We start from the raw sequence: 15,820 nt of genomic DNA, 5'->3' as shown, positions 1-15,820 counted from the left end.
CTGCAGTGTGGACAATTGCACTCTGTCTGGCCTATTTCCCTTGCTGATTTAGAAGTTACTCCTTTTTTCCATTCCCCTGCAAGACTTTGGCACAGAAATGCTGCTCCAGACTACCAAAGGGGGTGGTTACATTTCAAAAGAGAGGGCAGTAGCAGCAGTGAGGGAGCACAGCTCCTTCGAGCATTGGCTGCAGGAAAAGTTCCGCATAAAGCACATGTGATTATATTGATTTTTATCAGCAGTGCCTTTTTGGATTAAAATGTCAAGAGCCTGAAACAAGTTTTTCATAGCAGAAATTTGAGAGGAACAATTACCATAGACTCAAGTACATTTAATTTAGTGATGGTGACTGAGACGTAAGCTGGTTCTTACAGATGCAAACTGAATGTAGGACAACATAACTCACTAACAGAGTGCAGAGCCATTGTGTTTTCACACACAGAAGAATTTTCCCTTTATAGTCTTCTACCCCTAACATCACAGGCAAAGTATTTTTAATAGGTGCTACATAAAATAGAGCACAAATTAAAAAGAATGGGACACACATTTTCCTCCTTGCTGGTGGAAAATATTTGGAAAATGACACCTGGTTTTCATTTGCTTTGGAATGCAGTGAGAGACTTTGCCTTGAGCTAGAAGCTTGGAACATCTTTATAGCACTTCACTAGATTAAAAAGATCATAGGGAAGGATGCTAAGCACTATTAAACAGAGCTTCACAGAAGTCAGAGAAGTTTGCAGACTTCCTCGCACTGAAGGATTTGGACCTGCTTCTGGATTTTTTTTTCCAAACACAGCATATTCATCAGGACTTCCAAGGAAAATCTTATATATTTCTTCTGTGTTGGAAATTTACTTGAGATTTAGAATTAGTTGTACTTGAAATCCAAAATTAGACAAAGAAGGAGAAAGAGGGGTCTGTCTTTTTGGTATACACAGACAATATTAAAACTCAAAGAGAGAGAATTTACAAAAGACTTGATTGCCTGAAGCCTGCATCTATTAAATGCTGCTTCTGCTGCAATGGCAATGGCTGAGGCTCAGCAATGCTTCTTGTACAATGTTTGCTTGCTGAGCTAAGGAACACCATCCAGAACTGAGGAGCCTCAATGGCTGGAATGCAACTGTAGCTGGTGATTCAGATCATTAGAAGTTAACAACTAATCAGATACTGACTGCAAGACAAAACATAAAGAGCCATTTTGAGTTGGGAGTTGATCCAGCTGGATCTGTTATTTTGCACAGGGAGCAGCACGTCCTGGCACAGCATTGTGTGGCACATACAAGCCCACATGGCTCTGTGCACACACGTGCACAGGGTGTTCAGCATTCCCATCCTCCTCTGGCTGCTCCTAGAAAGCTCTGCTGCTGCAAAAAGGTATTGCTGTTCTGTCCATGGGCTACAGAGAACAATCTGTAACCCTTGTGAACCTTGGCAGCATGCACGCAGCAGCGAGGCAGCTCAGCCACACCGAGAAAACTTGATTTTGCTCTTATAAAATGCTCCACAGACTAATAATTGGAGCATGTTTGGTGCATTCATAGTGCTGCTAATACAAACAGAAAGACCCAGTAAAATATGAAGGAGCCACAAAACCACAAGGTTTTCAGGTAGCCCACAGCTGGTTTGCAGAATTATTGTTCTGAGGAACTGTTAAATCCTGCTAAAAGGGGGGTGGGAGGGAGGGAGGGAGGGAGCTGTGGGTGGGCAAGGTGGTGTGACTGCTGGGAGAACTGTCATCAGAGGTCTTGCCAACACTTAAAATCAGGTTGGGAACTGCTGTCTAATCTTGCAGCCAGAGGCACAGACAGGCATGTTCCCCTTCATTTCCCTGGTGCCCCATGTGGTACCTTTGTAGCCTTAAATTATAATAGCTTTTTCAAATATAGTTTTGCATTTCAGAGCCTGAAACTATGTGAGGGCTGTATCGTTGCCCATCAGAGTGCCTTTTTGTTTCATTTTGGTTGCCTTTTTGTCTTTGTAACATGATGTGGATGTGGCATATGGGAACACAGTTTAGTGGTGGACGTGGCAGGGCTGATTTAACAGTTGGACTGGATGCTTATAGAGGTCTTTTCCAACCTAAATGATTCTGTGATTCTATGACATTGGAGGAGCGTGTTGCTGGCTTGATGGTGTAGCAGGAGGACCTGGAGGGCATTTGTGAGCACAGATGCCTCTGGAGAATTCTGCAGGTTGGAGGCACCTACAGCTGGCACAGTCTTGTCTGTGCAGCTTGTGGGAAGTGGTGGCTGGCACAGGTTGTCCCTCAAAGCACTCCTGAGCTCGGGTTCAGAGCGTGCTGGTTTGCACTGCCCCCACACCACAGAAACAGAAGGGGCAGTTTCAGTGGCATGAGGCTGATAGAGACCTGTGCTCAGGACTGCTCCTTGTTCCCTCCAGGGTAAGCATGGAGTCTGAGCGCGTCTGAAATTGTGTGTGGTTGTTCCTCAGAGGTGGGGTTGTGTTTTTCTCCTTGGCTGCATTCTTGCCTGGCCTAGTGCCACATGTTGTGCTGTGACTGAACAGAGTGCATGCAAACCAAATCAGACCCTTCCAGGAGAAAGCTGCCCCTCTCTGCATATCACCAAAAAGGGCATGTGCCATACTTACAAACCAGGACTTGCTGGTCTGGTGCTGTGTTTCCTTAGCTGCTGAAGATGGATGCATGCCTGCCAAAAAACCTTGTCCGAAATACACCCCAGATCACTGCTCTCTGATGAACATTTTGCTGGAAAAACCCCCCAAAATACAGAGCTTGCTATCTGCTGCCAAACACAAAGGAAATGAGACTGTTCTTATAACTATTACCTGCTCTTCATAGAAATTGCTTGCTTGTGTCTTCTAAGTGTTGAATATATATTAATTAAAAATAAAATATTGCAAAAGAGCACCAGAACCATGAAAGTCCTTATGCACTTAAACACAAAACAAGGCTTCTCCCAGGTGTATAAGTTCTACTTATGCTAAATGCCTGCTGAGAACTTCACAGGGCTTTCACTGGTTTCAATATTGAATGGAAGAAATGTGGGAGAAGATCTTCTGGCTTACAAAGGTATGGAGAACCTGGAACAAAACCTTCCTCCTGGGGTAAAACCCTCTTCAATGGAATGGCAAAAGGCAGGGTGAGGAGGCAGCTGTACTGAACCACAGCTGAGGCACACCTTTGCTCAATTAAATGGTAAGTTTAAAATACTGAAGCTGTTTTGGTGTTGTTTTTTTTTAATCAGTTAAAAATGGTCAACCATGATGAAATGCATCAGTTTCCCATCACTTTGGTGTGCTGGGTCTTTTGTTTTTCGTGACAGGTGGCAGCTCCAGCTGGGGTAAACAGAGGAGAGTGATGGACTGGCCAAAAAAATGAAATTATTAGCTCACCTATTGGATGCCTTGGCTCAGAAACAGAGATAAGTAGGGAAAAATATGTATTCTTCCCTATGATTACACCATACCTTAGCATGTGAAGCTTGCTGTCTGGGGACTAGAATTCCTCCTTGCTATCCTACTTTTCTTCTCCTTTTACACTGAAACACTGATTGTTCGTGCCTTACTGAAGTTTCAGATTCCACTAAAAATGAGTAATGCTGCAGGACTTTTTTTTTCCTGGTAGCTTCATCCAGAAAGAATTGGCAAATAGAGTATGGTTGGTTAATGTGTTGTAAAAAAAGATTGTGGAGACCACAAACTGCTGTAGGAAGTATATAACATTATCTTTGGCTGCACAGACCACCCAAGCCTCATAAATCTCTTCTGTTGGTATCTGCAAATTTACTTGCACGTGGCTGTAGTTAACTCACAGATGCACCTCATGCACTGCTCACTGCTACCCATTCCTGTCTCACAGAATCATTTCATGTGAGGAGTCTGGCTTGAAGGTCCCCCTGCCCTTTGATTTAGTACCTTGGAGTAGATAACACTTGGGTAATAATGGCAAATGACAAAGTTGTTGTACGCACAAAGGTACACCAGATGCAATTTTGTTTAATTATATTTAAAGATTTTATGAGATTAAATACATAATTTTAAAAGTTCAGAGGGAAATGATTAACTTAAAACATGAATACACTTCTGGAGGGCTGAGTTAAGTTATAATTGTCTGCAATTCATTGAGGCAAATGTCACTTTTCTCTTCCTGCTCTTAGTAGAGAGGGAAGCAGTTTTGTTTTAGTTCCACTTTGTTCTAGGCTTAGGGTGGTGATTGTGGCTTGTGTCACTGTAGGTCCATCTTCCTTAAAATCTCTGGAAAATTCTGCAGACTCTCGCTCTGGTTTGATTTTGAAGGAAGGTGTTCTCCTACAAACAAAATGCATCATCAGAAAATCGGGTATAATTCTTTATATATGTAAGGACTCGTTAAGTGTTTAGCTCAGCAGCAAAAGTCTGCCCAGCTGTGGGACTAGGATTTCATATCATAGCCTGTAAGGTTTGTACATACTCCAAATGCAAGAAAAATTATTTTAAAAGGTCAGGTTTCTGAATTTGGCTGTAGCTGACTTTTCCTTGCCTGTGTTTCCCCTGAGCCTCCTTTCCCCAGCCTCAACAACCCAGCTCCCTCAGCCTCTCCTAGCAGGACTGTTCTCCAGACCCTTCTCCAGCTTCACTGCTCTCCTCTGGACACACTCCAGCTTTCCTGAAGTGAGCAGTCCAAAACCAAACAAAGCACTCGAGGTGTTGCCTCACCAGTGCCAAGGGCAGGGGGACAATCACTGCCTGGCTCCTGCTGGCCACACTGCCTTGGTGACATTAGTGACAGAGGAGCACGACTGCTTGACCTCAGGGCAGTCTCTTAGTAGGTGGCTGCTGCTACCTGAGCACAAACAGCACTGACATCTGCAGCACAGAGCCCATACCTCAGGAGTGAGCTTTTGCTGCTTAGTCTTTCCGTAGAGTCCCTCTCTGGAAAATCCCACACTCTTTTCTGGGAGGTCTCTGTGTTTGAAAGGAAATTTTGCACCATCATTGTAGAATGGGATCTGTTACCGTGTCCTACAGAGTTAAAAACAAAACAAAGTAACGTTAGAGGTAGAGTTTGCCACTTCTGGGTCCATAACAATTTTCTCAGACCATCATAGTTACAATTATGCTATGGCTTCCTTCCCAGTAAGCCACTATGTAGAGAGATGAGGAGATCTAGATTCAGAAAAAAAGCTGTTGATCAAGATCCAAAGCAGCTCCTTAATAAAAGGACAAATACCACACCCCTAGCAGAGAGTAACCTGGTGTTGGCCACTACATCACAGGAAGGAGGTGACTTGTGTATTGCTTTCTGACAGAGGCAAAAAGGATGGCTCAAAATACCCCAAACTAAGGACATCTTGTCATTCTCTTCTCTTCCTTTTCTCTTACCATCACTTGCTAAAAGCACAGCTCATTCTTGAAGGAAATGAGAATATACCTATATTATTCTGTAGTGATTGCAGCCAGGCCTCCATCAGTGTCTGAGAAGGTGCTGCAAAGAAATACTCTGCTCCATCTCTCAGCCTGTAAATAAGGATAGAAAAGGTGAATTATAGCCTCTGTGCTTGTGAGTGTGAGACACTGCAGTCATGCCTCCTGACAACATACAGCCTTGGGTGGCTGTGGGCAGGGAGCTGCATGGGCTTGTATTTGTGCCCTTCTCCACCAGACTCACCGCAGCATGAAGGCATTCTCCTTCCTGGTGTAATTCACCAGCCTCTCACACGTGGCACCAGAAATGCCAAGGGACAGCACTGTGGATATGTCCTGAAGGGGGATAAAATTAAAACTGAATGTCTTCTGTGTCCTTTCTGCTAGGATTCAATTCTATACCAACCTGCAGGCAGACTACACACCCATCTCTTTATGCTTCTAACCTTAATTCTAGAATCACTGAATAGGGTGAACCACAGAGGAACTATGGACAATTGCATTGTATCTTGAAGGCAATACTTGAATAAGATATGCCTTAAAATAAGTAACTTTGAAAATTTCTGGAAGCTTATCAGTCTGTTTTCAGTTGTATCAGTTGAATAATCACTGAATTTTCACTCAGCTCACATTTGAAAGGGAACAGATTACCCCCGCCCCTAACCAAAGGTGACATTTTAAAATTCATTTTTACACAAAGTTTGCTCAAAAGATTAAAAAACCAAATTACCTTAGTTGCTTCTTTGTCATCATCATAGAAATCAAGTTTTAATCCATCAAGTTTTACATAGAAGGATTTCCAAGACCTTGAGAGTGGCTACATGAATAGAAAAGGTAATAAAATTCAGTTGTATATATTTTATAGGACTAGTGAAATCTTTCACATGCAACTTTCACAGGAAGCCAGGATCTGTTGATATTATGATCACAGAAGTTCTCACAGTCATTGTTATCTCTTAGAAAAACAGGACCTGCAATGGTTTCTGTGTGAGTGATTCAAGAAAGGGTCTCTATGAGTCAGAACTGAACAAATGAGATAATTTGGTTGAAGCATGCTCTACACCATGTGGTCACCAACATTGCTGAAGGTGGATAATCAAAGTTCTGTCTAATTTTTGGCCACTAAAACTCAACTTTTTTTTCGCTAGCTGGAACATCAGCCCCTGCCTGCTGATCACAGTTACTATCTGATGTGGCTGCCGAATTCTTCTTCATTTACTAAACTAACCCCAGGGGAATGCTACTGAGCAATGTGCAAAAGTAGCAGCTATTTCCAAGCCCAACTATGTAATGCTGAAACTTAGCCTAGTGCTATGAGACTCTTCTTGATAAAGGATCCTTAACTTATATTCATATTTTATTATGAATAAAGTTGACAATTTGGTCATTCAGAGAAAAGGAAGGAAACAGTTCTGAGGAAGGTTAAGTCACAGCTTTTCTTGTTGGGGGATATGGAAGTTTGGTGTCTCTGAACTCTAAATTCTGTGTGCCCAGAAGTGAAGAAAAATAAATTTCTCTTCCAGAAGATGGAGTCCATACCAGATTCGCCTTTTGAAAGAGATCTTTCAAGTTAAAAATTTCAGAGGAAATATTCTATGGGGCAAATAATCTGAGACAACTTGTTTATGTGCAAACACTCAGCAAAAATTGATGTCTGTAGATTGGTGGTGAATATTAGAAAATTTTCTGGCCTGTCATGATCATTAGGCTACTGCTTTGAAGCAATATTATTTCCCAGGATAAGGATTCAGATTTCAGTTTCATTCAAACCTATATTTAAGAAACCAATTCTTCAAAGATAAACAGAACCTTAATTCTGTTCTAGCACAGCTAGAAATTACAAATATCAGGAGCATGAGACTGAGGGCTTCCACTACTGACAAAATATCACAAGCTGTTACAGGACCATGAAGCTTTAGGTTTTTTTGTGGGGTGGTAGTTATTTTTTTGTTCTTCTTGTGGTTTTTTTTTTTGGTTGTTTCATTTGGGTTTTTTCCCCCTAATTCAGTTGATATATTGAAACCAGTTGATATATTGTTTGTAATTAGGGAAGTGTAATTAACGTGCTCATGCAGCCCAGACTCTGGTTTATAAATTCATTAACTGTAGACAGCCTCTGCTCTGCGTGATTCCCATGACAGGCAAAAATTCCATTGTCTCTTTCTCTGAGAGATCAGGTACTGCCAAAGCCAGTGTACACTTCCTCATGCATTTTAGGGATAACTGAAGCAAACCCACACTACTGAGCTCCTCTTCAGCAAGAGCTTATCCTGAAGAAGTCAGAGCAGATCTGGACTACAACTCAAGGAGTAATGAAATAACCCAGAGTGATGGTATTTATTTCTACCTGTTGTCTTCGTGGAAGGAGCTGGTCTCGCTTCTCCAGGAAACCCTCCATGTTCTGGAGACCTGCAGAAACCTGAGACATACAAGAACATTGCTACATTGCTACTTTAAAATGGCCCTTAGGCCCATGTTAAATTTCTGAAGGTTTTTTTTAGATAAACTCCATGCAAAGAAACTGATCTCTAGCCTTTACATCGACTGCACAGCTGGAAATCCTCACTAGATTGCAATAGCTTCTTTGATAGACCACCTAAATGAAGAGAATTCAAATCCTTCTTGAACACTTTACTTATGGAATTTTCTCTTAGTGTGTTAATTAACCAATATAATTTTTATATTATTACATGCATTTTACAGCTTAAATTGTTCAAGTTATTCATACCACCTCCACAATTGTTGAGTACACCAATGTGTTGTACTGGTACACTTGGATATGTGACAAGTGTGCTCCTCTCAAGAGTAGAGGAGCAAAAGGAAACAATTTTATCTGCCAACGAGCTAACAGTGAATTTCCTGCCAGGGTGAGCAAACAGGAGCTTTTGTTTCTAATCTTGCACCCGGTCAGCTCTTTGACAAGTGTGCCATGAAGTCCTGCCTCTCTCTGACTTCTGAACAGAGTGGACTGCCACCTCACACAGAAGCTGTAGGTAAATCATCCTCTTTGTGAGGATCTGTTTTTAAGTGCTCTGCTGAGTATTCAGCAGCAGGAATAGCCTCTAGCTCAGGAAAAGAAAAACAGAGACCAATACAATTGTTAAGACCTAGGCTATAAGGCTTAGTAAATTAAAAATAGTTTTAAGCTGTACACAGCTGCTTAAGTCAACTGTCTTTGTGGAAAGTGTTTGAATTGCAAAGACACATAAAATGCTTCTTGTCTGAATCCAGGAGTGTATCCACCAGAATGCCACTGTATGAGCTCTTTGTGAGTTTCACACAGACCTGCCCTGTACTTTAACTAGCACAGGGCAGTGGTTTTGTGGGGAGGGAACCAGAAATTCCTGGGACTTACTGAAGATGTATTCTTTGAACTCTCCCAAGAGGAGCTGGTCAGCAGTAAGTTTGGTGACTTGTCTAGTGACCTTTGTCCAGGCTCTGGGGGTGTTGCTGTTGGTTTGCTCTGCAGGCTGGAGAAAGAGGAGCCCATAGGATCCTTTTCCTGAGGAGATATGCGGACTGTGGCTTGTGATTCTGACAAATTGCTGCTGTGTTGCTGGCTTATAGGAGCAGGAGATAAAGGAGAGCCTAAAGAACTGCGACTTTCCAAAGATGCAGCTTGCGGGCCCACCACCTTGGGTGCAGCTGGAGTGATAATCTCACCAAGCCTTGTCTCAGCTTTCATTTCTGTTTTCTTGCTGCTCTGCACTTCAGGGACTTCCGAGGAAGTGAATTCTTGGAACCTTGTTGGGGATTTTTCAATGGGGGAGAAGATAGTTTCAAGTGGGACCCTCCAGGACACGCCGTGTGCGGGCACAGGGGGCAGTGGCGTTGTGCTCTTTGTCTCTGTCGCTCTTGGGGGTGCATTCCTTTTGTCAGATGGTTTTCTTCTCAGAGACGGAACCCGGACAACTTTGCCCTTGTCTTTCTGCTCACTTTCTTCTGTGTCCACTGGTTTCAGGAGGTTCATCTCTCTCTGTAGACAGCAGTATTAATTTTTTTAAAATTGCCTTCATGCATTCATGAATACTTACCTAAGGTTTTTTTTTATTTTAAGCAGGAACAGTTTTCCAAATAAACTGTCTCCTGGCACTGAATCTACAGGCCTGTACTTCCACTGGCATTTTTAGAGTTAAATCTGAATCTAATTGCTATGTGCTAAGCATTATTTTGCTGTCCAAATCATGAATACTAGTGGCAGTTAACCTCAAATATGGTGAATTCTGCCCTTAATAAGTTCTCTGGAGGCTGATTTTTTAATAAGCTAAGGAGAAACTGTGCTCCTTCTCTTGTGACACTGCTTCTTTAAGTATTATGTCAGAACACTGGGCTGCTCTTGTGGAAAATTTCAGAAGGAAGGGCCTTTGTCCCTTCACTTAGCCAAATTGCAGGTCACTGAACAAAAGACAGATTAATTTTCAGCCTAAAGTCAAACACAACCCCTATGTTTTTCTGGTTATTTCAGGAAAATAACTTTAAAAACCTCCCCCACAATGAAAGAGAATCTTAGAGGCTCACTGTATTAATATCTTTGGTATTTAACATAATCCATTGTAAAAATCTTAAGCCAGAAGGAAAAAGGCCTATCTGTGCATTGGTCTCCATTTATTTTCAGACCTTTGCTATCCTCTGTCCCTTTCAGGTGGCTCCAGCTCCCTATCGAAATCCTGAATGAAGCAAAATCTCTCCATCTGTGTAGCAAGGGATCACCCTGTTTATCATGCCTTGCTTGCTGGTCCTGGCAGAAGAAAATTTCCACTTCTCCCCTACAGCTTTTTCAAGCTAGTTGATCTCTTTTTGATCCACATATAGGTCTTGCTATGTCTGAAATATTTCAGCTTTGGTTTCTCATTTTCCCCATCTTTTACAAAGAGTGACATTCAAACAATCAATGGCCCACATCATCTTGTTTCATGCACAGCTCATCAGCCTTCAACGACTCACCTTAGTTTTCCTGCTGAGCTGAGCAAATTTCTCTTCCTGTGCTGCAAGCATCTTCTCAAAATCATGATGTTTCTTCAATAATTCCTCTACTTCAGACACTGAATCCTGAATGGAAAAATTGCCACATACAGAAGTCCAAAATCAAGTCCATCAGAAGAGATTATACTGAAGATTTTCAGATTGATCCATTCTATTTAGCCAAGTGAGGGTTCTGAAAATTTTGTAACTGGATGTCTAAACTTTTTCATTTGTGTATGAAAAATAATCTGAATTTACATTTTCAAAAAAGGTCTGTATCTTGCAGTCTGTTTGCTCTGCAGGACAAAAAGGACTCAAATACCAACCCTCCCTTTTCTGCAAGGCCTTGTAATACCATGGCTTCGAGCTATAGCTGTTTATGTGCAGATTGAGTACTTGGATTCTGGCTTGTGCTAGACACAGAGTTTGTTCCCTGCCTACAACACATCCATCTGAGACTTCTTTCATGTTCTCTGCTTAGTTTCTGATACCCAAATTCATGACTTTGTTTTCCAGTCTTATAAATTATCAGAAGACAGTCAACAATGAGAAAAAAAATCCCAGCAAATTAAAAAAAAATATGGATGTTGGTGTTTAAAAAGGAATTTACGTACTAGCTATAAGTGTGCCTGTGTAAAACATTCTACCACTTAATGGGAAGAACAAGGTGGGAAAAGCTCCTTTTTTCCCCTACAAGATGGGATAAACTTCTTATTCCTTTTGAGACGGGCATGGTTGAACCTTTTGCAAGTTATGTGAAAAAAGGATCTGGAATTCTTTATGTGAAAAAATGATCTGGCTTCTACCACCCCCTGGAAGCCACCCCTTCCAGGAGCCCATCATCATGTCAAATGCAGCAACTGCCCTGGGCTCACTTCTGCAAGAGGACAGAGGTCCTGCCCTCTCTAATTTCAAGGACTCCTTGCTGTTGAGATTGTGATTAATTTCAGGCCTGAGCTGGTCCATGAGCCAAGCCCTTTGTGTATGCTGAGAGGCACACAGTGCTCAGTAATGCTGCAGGGTTGTTACTCACCCCATAGGATGGGTCTGAAAGAAAGCTCTCCTTGGCAGCCAGCCACGCTTCTGCTTGTTCAAGCTCTCTGCGGAGCAATTGGATCTCCCAGTTTTCTTCATATAACACTTTCCTCATGTCCCAGCTCTCCTTTACCTTCTTCATCAGCTCAGACAGCTCTGACAGTTTTTCTTCAATCTAGAAAAAGAATATTTGTTATGCCAGGAGTTGAAAAATCCAATCAGACTTTCACATGACAGTCAACTATCTGGCATCACTAATCTGCCTTCATGATTTAGAAGATGATCTCTAGATAACTTTGTGGTGTTAGCATAATTTAGAAAAGATGTCTGAGTTCTCTTTTTTCCTACTCAAATTAATTTAGCAGGTAAATTGTGTAGCTAGATCATACAACTTTAGGCATATTCCACATACTGTATGACAAATATTCTGCCATATGATTCCCAAGATGAAACTTTATATCCAGGCAACTTGCACCATGAAACTAGTGAGAACTGGGAGATTCAGCAAATACATGCACTTGTGGCAAGGCAACAGTGGAGAGACTTCAACTGTGGAAAGTTTTCTTACTCTTTCTACAATGGAAGTAATTTGATCCTGCATAAATTCTGAAGATGTTTTCAAAGGTGTGATCTCTGGATCTACAGACAGTGTCTTGGGCAAAGTCTAAAGATACACAGATAACAGAATCACAGAAATTTTAACATTATTGCTCCTTTGGACATTTCTGAAGAATTACATCTCTTCTGGTGAACTCGGGGACATCAGCAATGCAAGGTGATTGTATTGTAATGTAGCACAAGAACTTTAAAATGTGTTTTCTTTTTCTGTGTGTCACATGGAATATGTAGCTTTTAATAGTAAACAACCTGATTGTCTTGTTTAGTTCTTCTGTTCTGAGAGACAAAAGCTGCACCGCCTGTCTGTTTCATCTGCTTGTTCACTCTTGTTTGTAAAATATTTCACTCTTAACACACCTCTACGGACATGAAATGTCCCTTCTTCATCAGGTCACCTCCTGCCTGCTGCATTTCTTCATATTTCAGCCACTGCTTCTCTATCTCGCGCTTGTACTCCTCGTGGCGCTTGATGAGCAGCTCCGCTCCCAGGACATCGTTCGCCAGTTCCTCAGATATCACCAGAGCGTGCATCTCGTTGGCCCAGGCCCTACACAACAGGGACAAAGGGTGAAAAGGGAAGGAATCTGAGCCTGCTGGACATTTGGGAATGCACACATCCCATGGCCCAGGATATATGTATACAGACTTTTATTTGTTCACAAAAGATATTAATATTCCTGATTTTGCCTGGGATAGAGTTAACGTTATTCTTAGTAACTGGTACAGTGCTGAGCTTTGGATTCAGTATGAGGATACTGTTGACAGCACACTGCTGTTTTGGCTGGTGCTGAGCAGTGCTTACCCCAAGCCAAGGGCCTCTCAGTTTCCCAGGCTCTCCCAGTGAGGAGGAGCACAAACAGCCGGGCAGGGGAGAAACAAAGCCAGGACAGCTGAGCCGAACGGGCCAAAGGGATTCTCCATCCCACAGAACATCACACCCAGTACATAAACTGGGGGGAGCTGGCCAGAAGGGACCAATGGCTGCTTAAGGGCAGGCTGGGCACCAGTGAGTGGGTGATAAGCAATAGTTTCTGGGAGGGTTTTTTCCTTTTTATTTTTTTTTTTAAAGAAATTAATCATTAGTATTATTATATTTTACTTTTTTTTCAGTTACTGGAATGTTCTTATCTCAACAAATGAGTTGTTTTTTAGTTTGTTTGCTTGCTTTTAATTTCTGATTCTCCTTCCCATCCCACTGGGAACCTTGGGGAGTGAGTGGCTTGGCTTGGCTGCTGACTGGGGGGTTAAACCATAGCAATATACAAATATGTTGACGAAGGTTTACTCAAACATCTGGGGGATTTATAATATTCCCAGTGCTGTTTCCATACATAGCCTATTAAAAATAAAGATGTAGATCTGCACATACCAAAGCACTGTGCATTCAAATTCTCAGGAAGAGCTAACTGCAATTGCCTAGACTACACAGTTTAACAGTATTTTTACACATTGTAAAGGACCACTCGTGAAAGTACTTCACGTGCACAAAGAGCACCCATGGAAAGAAGCATGTTGATAGGTACTTTTTAAGAAACATTTTCTACTCCATAACTCTCAGCTGGCACAAACTTATTTACCTGAGCTCAGGATCTACCCCTTAGCATAGCAAATGTCCAATAATCAGTGGTAACCACTCCACTGTCTTTGTATTTCTACTCCTGTCATAGGTGAACTTTTTCATTACTTATTCTAGGAGATTTCCTTTAATGCAGCTGCTTTGACTCCGAGAGAAAGGGGCACTTGTGTGTATCAGGTGGACAAATAACTTCACTATCTAACCCTACCTTCCTACAGAATCAACAGTATTTTCAATTGAAATTGTGCAACTGCCAAATTTATCCACAGGGATGGAATTCTCCAGGGGACTGTTTAAGGACTGTCTAGGAATTAGTCTAGAAAAAGTGTCTTTGTCATGCACACTGTGCTGAGGTGTCATCATCACCTCTGATATCCAGTAAATTCTGTGAAGTGCTATTGAGGAGATGCCATGGATTATTGTTCAAAGGGATTTGAAAGCAAGCTGCAGAGGACCTGGGGCAGGAATTAAATAACGAACAGCCGTAATTTAGAAAATCCTATGTGGGAAAGACAAGAAATACGGCCCACTGCCAAACTTAAGGGGCCAATACATACATCAGCTCCCTGCAGTCATTGAAGTAGAGCTGGACTTGTTCTGCCTGGCTCAGTCTTGCCTTCCTCTCCAGAAACTTTTTGTCCAAGTTTTCCCAGCACTCATCCACCTCTGTGAGCCTCTCCATGATGTTTTCCTTCACTTGAGGGTACGTGCGGCTGAGGTGCCAAGCGTCTCCTCGAATCCGTTCCAGCTCTTTCATGATGACTCCTAGATCTCTCTGGAATGGAGACAGAATGGATTGTAACACCAAGTCCCTACTTAGCTCTATAAAAAGTGGATTTAATGATGATGCATGTATTTTCTACTCTCTGGCTGTACAGAGGCTGGAAATATGAATGCCTCAGTTCTCCTATAATGCCTTGTTCATCGTCAAACGTAAAAGAAACTTCTTGAGACATGAGACAGATTATTTTAGTAAATGTGGAGCTGAAGTTTCCTATGGTTCAGCTGACGCCTTTGCAATTATCATAGCAGATTTTAGAAGAGAAGTTCATCCTTCAAAGCAAAAACATTATTAATATAATATCCCAATGTTAAAAACAGGAGGAAAAGGCCCTCTTCTCCAAGGCACGAAGAATATTAAAGAGTGCAATAAATTTGTCTTGCAAGCAAGGTGCTCGAGAGGCATCAGCCAAGAATCAGTCTCCTTTTTTTTGCCATCTATGCTTTTCTGCTACTGCTTCATCACAGATCCTCTTACCTCTACTCCCTCAAGATGGCTGAGAAGTGTCTGTACACCTGGAAGATCATACCCATAATCTTCTATATCCACCACTGCCTCTTTCTCCTGCATCCAGCCCTTTACTTCATCCACATCGTGGTCATACTGGTGAACTTGACGGGCTGCTCTTAGGTTCTGGAAAAACAAAGTAGTTTAATGGTAATACTCTACAGCATTTTGTGTCTGCAGCACGAAAAAAGGAAGCCCTAATATATCATAATGCAGTACAAAATCACTGGGGATTTTGAGAGGGAATGAACTGTCTTCCCCATTAAGTCACCTGAAAGTGAGGTGTTAACTTAATTTCCCCAAGTTCTGTTGGACAATGGAAAGAAACAGTTGTCTCCAAAGAGCAATTTAACCCTACATAAGAAGAATTATCAAAATGGAGAGCATGAATTGACCTCTAAAAGTAAGTCTCTATACCACAGAGGTTGTCTTAAAATACTTCTTGGAATAAAGTCTACACTGCAAACAGTGAAAATAAATTGAGCAAAAATCATGCATTTCTGAGATGAGAGAATTAAAAAAAAAGTTCTAATGCTAGTTTATATCAAACTCTATAGCAACAATTGTCATGCATTTATTTCTGCTAACAGACAATAGTGGGCTTGAGATACCTCATAAGCAACAGGTCATACAACTGTAGTGAAAAAAATGATTGAGGACATCTGATGTTTTATATTCTCCTTAAACCAAACAAAAATGTTGAGTTTTGTCTGTCACCTCTGCTTTTCCATATATATCTGTGACTGCAGTTTCCTGAGAGGGAGTGAGCAGATTTAACACCTAACTGCTGCCTAAAGGTGGGGGGTTGGCTCCCTGTCCTCCATCACATTCTCTTCCATATGCCTTCTTTGATTTCAAGAAGTTAACTCAGCAAAAATCCTGGAGAATTTTGATCATGTTACATAAGTAGTTCCATAAAAAGACTGATAAGTGGCAGAGCCAGTCTCCAGTTA

General features: G+C 41.7%; 1 protein-coding gene across 1 annotated transcript in view; it reads right to left on the bottom strand.

Annotated features, from left to right (window-relative positions):
• Positions 1–4,079: 4,079 nt before the first annotated feature.
• SPTBN5 (spectrin beta, non-erythrocytic 5) overlaps positions 4,080–15,820 on the bottom strand; it is a gene marked incomplete at its 5' end in the record, with an annotated part of 89,660 nt that continues 77,919 nt past the window's right edge. The window contains 12 exons of the mRNA XM_084207130.1: positions 4,080–4,293; positions 4,851–4,986; positions 5,396–5,481; positions 5,633–5,724; positions 6,119–6,205; positions 7,736–7,807; positions 8,744–9,364; positions 10,333–10,437; positions 11,384–11,560; positions 12,361–12,550; positions 14,137–14,354; positions 14,838–14,993. Coding sequence (XP_084063256.1) covers positions 4,119–4,293; positions 4,851–4,986; positions 5,396–5,481; positions 5,633–5,724; positions 6,119–6,205; positions 7,736–7,807; positions 8,744–9,364; positions 10,333–10,437; positions 11,384–11,560; positions 12,361–12,550; positions 14,137–14,354; positions 14,838–14,993 — 2,115 coding nt within the window. The 3' untranslated portion in view covers positions 4,080–4,118. The remainder of the gene's footprint in view (positions 4,294–4,850; positions 4,987–5,395; positions 5,482–5,632; positions 5,725–6,118; positions 6,206–7,735; positions 7,808–8,743; positions 9,365–10,332; positions 10,438–11,383; positions 11,561–12,360; positions 12,551–14,136; positions 14,355–14,837; positions 14,994–15,820) is intronic.

This window comes from Fringilla coelebs, assembly GCF_963513975.1.
Source record: "Fringilla coelebs genome assembly, chromosome: 6".
In the NCBI taxonomy this organism is placed as follows: domain Eukaryota; kingdom Metazoa; phylum Chordata; class Aves; order Passeriformes; family Fringillidae; genus Fringilla; species Fringilla coelebs.
This window is presented reverse-complemented; position numbering and strand designations above follow the sequence as displayed.